The sequence below is a fragment of the Anopheles coluzzii genome, chromosome 3 (assembly GCF_943734685.1).
Source record: "Anopheles coluzzii chromosome 3, AcolN3, whole genome shotgun sequence".
NCBI lineage: Eukaryota > Metazoa > Arthropoda > Insecta > Diptera > Culicidae > Anopheles > Anopheles coluzzii.
In genome coordinates, this window is record NC_064671.1 from 39,647,324 (window position 1) to 39,654,137 (window position 6,814).

General features: G+C 35.1%; 1 protein-coding gene across 1 annotated transcript; it reads left to right on the plus strand.

Annotated features, from left to right (window-relative positions):
- The first annotated feature begins 670 nt into the window (after nucleotides 1-670).
- LOC120958188 (odorant receptor 30a-like) lies at nucleotides 671-5,697 on the plus strand. The gene is made up of 6 exons (XM_040380814.2): nucleotides 671-1,043; nucleotides 1,115-1,647; nucleotides 1,712-1,811; nucleotides 4,132-4,221; nucleotides 4,282-4,437; nucleotides 4,505-5,697. The coding sequence occupies exons 1-6, from the start codon at nucleotides 816-818 to the stop codon at nucleotides 4,562-4,564; spliced, it is 1,167 nt and encodes a 388-aa protein (XP_040236748.2). The 5' UTR covers nucleotides 671-815; the 3' UTR covers nucleotides 4,565-5,697.
- The last annotated feature ends 1,117 nt before the right edge of the window (nucleotides 5,698-6,814 follow it).

Consider the following 6,814-nt stretch of genomic DNA (forward strand, 5'->3'; position numbering starts at 1 on the left):
TTTCCAGTCACGGAATGGCCATCAATGGAAAAGGTTGTCATAGTTTTTGAATACACAGTAGGTTGCAATAACTTTTCCTTGTTTCTCCATAAGTCTATACATCCTTATAGTCAATAATTCCACTTTTCCTCGTAAACTGTTACCCATATGTTTAAAAACACTTTTTCATGAAAATGTGAAAAGTGAACTGAAAATGACAACCAGCATCGAGCTTTTCATCGACCCATGCTCCTTACAGGGTTTTACAAGTGATTTTGCGATGTGTTCTGCATAATATATCGTTTACGACATTTATTTTAACTCATAGTACATACTTGGACTGGTCCAAACTTAATTCATAATTTATTTTATTGCAAAGCCTTGTATTTTTAATTCCGTTCAACTGCTGGGATATAGCACTTTTTCAATTAGTCTAAACAGTTCTTATCTTAAACAAAGTATCCCACGGCATACTTACATGAAAATGTCTCCACATGGACTGTTGTGGGAGAAATTCCCATCAATTTTACTCTAGATCTAATTAGACGCCTAATTGCTACGAAGTGTTTGACTGATGTTCAACTCAATGTTTTGCAAAGCAAAACTGATTGCAGATACTTCCCATGCTTAATAATAAATTACTGTCTAGCGTGCTAGTTTTTAAATGGCACTTCTTAACTCTAAAATTGTGCCTTACACATCAGTTGCTCGTAGATTTGACAGTTGTTAAGCAGTGGCAGATTTGTTCGTCTGCATCTAATATCGCAACAAATTGTGCATTATTAACGATACATTGTTTAATATTTTATATTTCTTCAATAAACTTCACAGCATCAATGGCAAATGTTGAAGATTTTCGTAAATTGATGAAATCTCTGATTGTGTGCTCGAAAGTGGCCGGGGTTGAGATGTGGACTGCACCGGGAAAGCTTAAGCCAGCCTCGTATTACCTTTCATTTCATATAACAGTATATTTCGTCAGTACTGTTTGGACACTAAGAAAGTACATCGATGATCCAATTCATATGATGAAGGTCCTCATAACGATGGGAACTGCTGTACAGGTAGGAACATGATGAAATCAAGATTATGAAATCAATATTACGCACGCTATTACTTTATTTCTATTTATTAGCTCTATATCAAGTTCTTTGTAGCACATTCGAAAGCCCAAGAAGTCAAGTTATTTACCGTGGAACTGGAGCAAGAAGTGCTTAAACGCTATCAAAATGGGTCTGAGGAGGAAACTGCTGTGCTTAGACGTACAGGTCGCATTCTTTGGATAGTGCATCGTTTGATGAGTGCGTCATATATCTTCGTTGCAGTCGCATTCGGACTTTATCCAGCATTTTATTACTTTGCAACGGGAAAAGTGATGCCTTTGTTTCTGTACGAACTCCCGTTTTTCAATGTAAGCTCTTCTTTAGGGTACGCCGTAACGATGGGTTTTCAAATTAATCTGTTGGCAATTGGAGTTCTGGGAGCAATACTGTCAGATTTTATGTTTTTCATGTACGCAATGTACGCTATGGCTAGGGCAGACATTTCGATAGTGCATCTTAGTGAGCTAGAAAACATACTTAACGACTCCACTAAGAATGAAGAACACTCTGCAGAATTACGTCACAAATGGATCCAGTGCATGCACGATCATCAGCAATCAACCAGGTAAGGTAAAACAACATTGATCGATGTTCCAGGATATGTGATTGTTTCTTCATGTTTTCTAAAGCTTTTTCAGCACAGTTGAAAACATTTTTGGACTCATGTGTTTAGCACAGGTTTCAACTGCAACATTGTCAATATGTGACGCAATGCTTTTAGTGCTTTTGGTAGGTATACTGTATTGTGATACTGGTAGGTTGAATATAATTATTAAGCGTTCTACAAACTTTTACAAAAAAGAATGAACTACACGCAAATCTTTAAGTTACTCAACTTTTTGATATTTTGTACAGAGTTTGGAGTAAAATTAAAACATTATTTCAGCAAAATTTAAAAGTACTGTGAATAGCTTCTGGAGTGTTGAATGGGTCATCAGATTCGACTATTTGCTATCAAATTTCGATATTGATTTTTAAAATAATTATCAAGTTTAGTGAAATTTCTATATTTTACTATCAAAATGAATTTGTCTTGATTATTCTTGATTATTTAGTATTTATTTCATGTAGAAAACCATGTGTCGATAAATATAGTAACTCATTTGTCTTTCTCTCAAACGAAATCAACAGAGGATTAAAATCAAAAAGGGCATGATTGGTGTGATGGTTTGATGATCTATGATGGTACAATGACTTAAATACTTTTAAGCTACATACAAAGTTTATTTAAGTATATTTTTTTAGAAACTAAGTTATCAAAATATATATAATTATTAGCCAAGCATTTATTGCGAGAAATGCGCCAAAAAAAATAAGTCAGTTAAAGCCAAAAAAATAAGTAGTTATTAAGCCCGCTGGATATTTTACGAGCCCCGAATCTTGCCTGCCGCTTCTTTTATGCCTTTTCCGATCAGTTCTGTTCCATATTCAATCAAGTATGGTATACCTGTTTACAATATGGTTCAATTCTTACAGACAAGTGATAAGTGACAAGTGACGTTCCAGCCAAAACCATAAAGGCCGGGCTACATTGATCGTACTCTTTGGTATAATTTCAATTTTCACTAGCGCATCTGGCGGCGGCTGACTGAAGCATTTTGCCAAACAATTTGGAGCCGCTCCAGAAAATACGTTAATTTTCCATGTTTTTTACTTAAATCGGAGGATAAAAGTTTTTTAAAACGTAGATATACATGTCTTGCACGCATTGCATCCATTTTTGCAATGGAAAACGATGGAAAAATTACTAAATTTTGAGATCCGGCAGGTCCATTCCCTCCATGACCAAAAAAAGCTTCCACCAGCCGCCGCCAGATGCGCTAGTGAAAATCGAAATTACACTTGCGACTACGATCAATGTAGCCCGGCCTTAACAAACCGTGCCGCATCTGACGTGTGTTTTCGAAGACGACAATTGTGAAATTGAAATGGACAGTGTACCAAAAACGGCTTGACTTGTTTGTAAGTGGTAGACAATCGTGTTTTTCAAATCGAGGATTGCTAGTAGACTGTGGACAGTTGTTAATTGGAATGGAAAACCCTGTATGACAAGTCGTCGGGCACTTTCTTACCAAAAAGTCTCAACAATACAGAGTTTACCTGCATAATAATCAACTGTCCATTTGTTTAAAACAATAGTCGTTTTGAATAGACACCACTGTCTACCACTTACTCACACGTCAGATGGTGTAAGCTACTCTGTCCAATTAAATAACACAATGTTCGGCTTCAACTGCACAACGGTCGGATTCGGCACGGTTTCTTGTGGTTGTTGTATAAGTAACAAAATTTATGCTTTGATTTATTGAAATGTATGGTTTATACTCCATATTGCTTGAATAAATGAAACGTGTTTGAAAATGTTTTGTTTTTGCAAAATTTGCTCCAGAAAAACAAACTGTGTCGAATCTGACAGTTGCTAATCGAAGGCGAAAATTGTGTTATTATTGAATTGGACAGAGTAGCTTACACCATCTGACGTGTGAGCAAGTGGTAGACAGCGGTGTCTATTCAAAACGACTATTGTTTAGAACAAGTGGACAGCTGTTTATTATGCTGGTAAACCCTGTAATGTGTGAGGATTACGCAATTACTGTTGGGTGTACGCATGCCACCGGTTGTAATGATATACTTTATTAATTAAAAAAGCGTATGGTTTAATTTTGTTGCTGACCTGAACGATAGACCAATGGAATTAATTAATTTATTTATTTATTTATTTGTTTGTTTTCTTATTTATTTATCTATGCTTATATACATTTATTTATGTATTTATTTATTTAATTATTAATGTTTTTTGCCAAATGTGAAAAGTTAATAAAAAAAAACAATTAATTACGTAAACCATTGCTTTGCGGATAAGCCTCAATCAAAATTGGATGTAGAGGTTTGTACAAATTGTTAAAGCTATTTAAACTGAAAATGCCATATTCAAACAAGTATTGATCAAAAGAAACATTCTGTTATTGGAACTCGAATTTAGACTATAGTTGGAATAAATAATCTAATAAAATCTAATAATTACATGGTGGTTTGTATGTTATTGCAGACTGATTGGTACCCAACGTATTCTTACCTGTACGTGGTATTCGTCCAACTATCAGGGTTCTTTGTGATTGGTCATTTGGTAGAGCTTAAGGTACAATTATCATAAACTATGCGCTATTTTTTCTGACAAGTTTTAACTTACTTATAACAGATTGACGCATTGTATAACAAGATCATCTCTATGCCTTGGTATAAGCTTCCGGTGAAGGAACAGAAGGAATTTAGATTTCTATTGAGCCGTCAGCAATGTCCGATGATACTGACAGCGTATGGCTTTCATCCCATGAACTTCGAGGCGTACATGAGTGTATGTAATAACTCGTTTATTATTTGATTATAGTAAATGGCTTTATACAGTTGTTTTGTTTTTGCAGGTATTAAAGGGTTTGTACCAGTTTTTCGTGATGATCTTGCAGTATATTGGCAGAAACTGAAACATATTTTTTCAAATAATTGTTCATCTTAATGTGCACTAAAATATGCAAAGCACACAACACAAAATATCTGTTAGTTTTCGCCGACCTCGTTGATTTACACAACAATTGTAGTGCATACTGCAGCACACATGGTTTACAACTAAATGTCAGTTTAAACACACTTTAAATGACACTTTAGCAACTCGCGATGCGCGTTCCAAAAGAGGCCATAAATAACGATATCTAAGAAACTCTTGTTATGATTTGGCAAACAGCACCATTACCCGCAAGAATAAAGTCAAAGGCAGCGTGAGAGAAAAGCTCTTAAAACTTACTAAACAGAAAATTTGTCAACAGTTGTTTTCAAAACATAAAAGAAAGCTTAAAGAGAAATGATTCTCAAAACCAGTGAAATGTGTCGTAGCTCGGGTTGATTTTTATTTTGCGTTTTTATTTTTTTTAATTTACTAATATTTAGTAAAGCATATCCAGTTTCGTTTGATACATCGGTAATTTAATTTATCCAACTGCACGTATCACCAGACATTGTACCCGGACGTATAACCGCGCGGCTACATGAGGTGAAATATACAGCGAAATGAACTATTTGACAGTCGAAATATCTGACGGATAAAGCATCACAGCAACCAGGTGAAGTGCAATGTAAACAAATAACGTGCACAAAATCGTAATTAACTCCATTAAATATCTTTAATATTGAGTACTTCGTCAATTTTCAATCATCAGTTCATAATTTCTTCTTATTAGGGAATGTTCTGCTTAAGAAGATATTATTTTTAATAGAATTTCGAAAGCGGATGTTGTGTCTCCCCCAACCCTTTAGCTATACCTGTTAGATATTTCACCTGTCAAGTAGTTCATTTCGCTGTAAATTTCACCTTATGTAGCCGCGCGGTAATGTATGATTTTTTAACATCGTTGCTTGGATCATTTCAAGTGCATCAAACATAAACAGCAATCCACAACAAAATTCACCGTAACAATGAATAAAAAAGGGGAGAGCGCAATCTAGAGCGAAATATGCATTTGAGAGAGATGGTGAGAAAAATGCTCGCAAAAAACGGCGATGTAACAACCATTACTTTTCATTGCCAAAAGTAAACGACTTCAATAAAAAGTAGAATAATGTAAATTGCAATTTTATTCGATGTTTCATCTACTTTTTTTACTTTTTTTAATGCATAATATTTCGCATGTTTTAATACTTATTTACTTATTTTACTTATTTCAATAAGATGATCCATTTTAAGTTTGATACAATTTAACAAGGTAGGAAAATTAAGAAAAAGATTGACATTTTGTTATACAAATACATGCCAACGAGTTTGCACTTGGTGGTGATGATGATGATGATAAATTGCGCAATGCTAAGTTTTAATAAGTCACATTTTTTCGGCTTTTCCTACAGTTCTGAATTCATTTCACATTAGGTTCGTTCTATCGTTGCTTGCTAAATAAGCTGTATAAATAAAAATTGCTCACTTCATTCAACAGATAAGACGTCGTTAAAAGTAAGTGAACATCATACGAATTAAATAGATAAAATACATTTTCTTCTGCTTTTGGCTCAACAACCGTCGTCGGTCAAGGCCTGCTTATACCATTATTTGTGGCATTACTTTCAGTGACTTATTCAGCCGTACCGGTGAACTCGTTCGTTCCTGGGAACGTTCGCCGCGGCGCTCATTTTCACTCATTTCATAGCCCTCTAGATCAAAAATTAGAAAACCGTATAGATTTTGTACCGGCCAACCTAGTGGTACAACCCTGTCCACTCATGAGCGACGAATGTTTCTCGTCGAACGAGTTCCCGAGTCGAAAACCCAGATGGTTTTCTAATTTTTTATCTAGAGGTCTATGAAATGAGCGAAAATGAGCATCACGGCGAACGTTCCCGGGAAAGAACGAGTTCACCGGTACGGCTTATTGTTAAGTCGCACGAGTTGACGACTGCACAACGAGACCGACTGAGATAAAAAAAACATAGATATTATATCAGTTCAAGAACTTAGATATGAGTTATATTTCACAATTTTAATAAACCCGAATAATTGTTGTCTTTAACTATGTATCCCACAGCATACTTTTTTATGAAAGTATCTCCATATGGTATATGGTGGGTAAAGTTCCCATCAATTTTACTCTATATCTAATTACACGTCTAATTGCTGAGATATGTTAGACCGATATTCAAGTCAATCTTTTGCAAAGCAAAACTGATTGCAAATACTACCCATGGTTATTAAT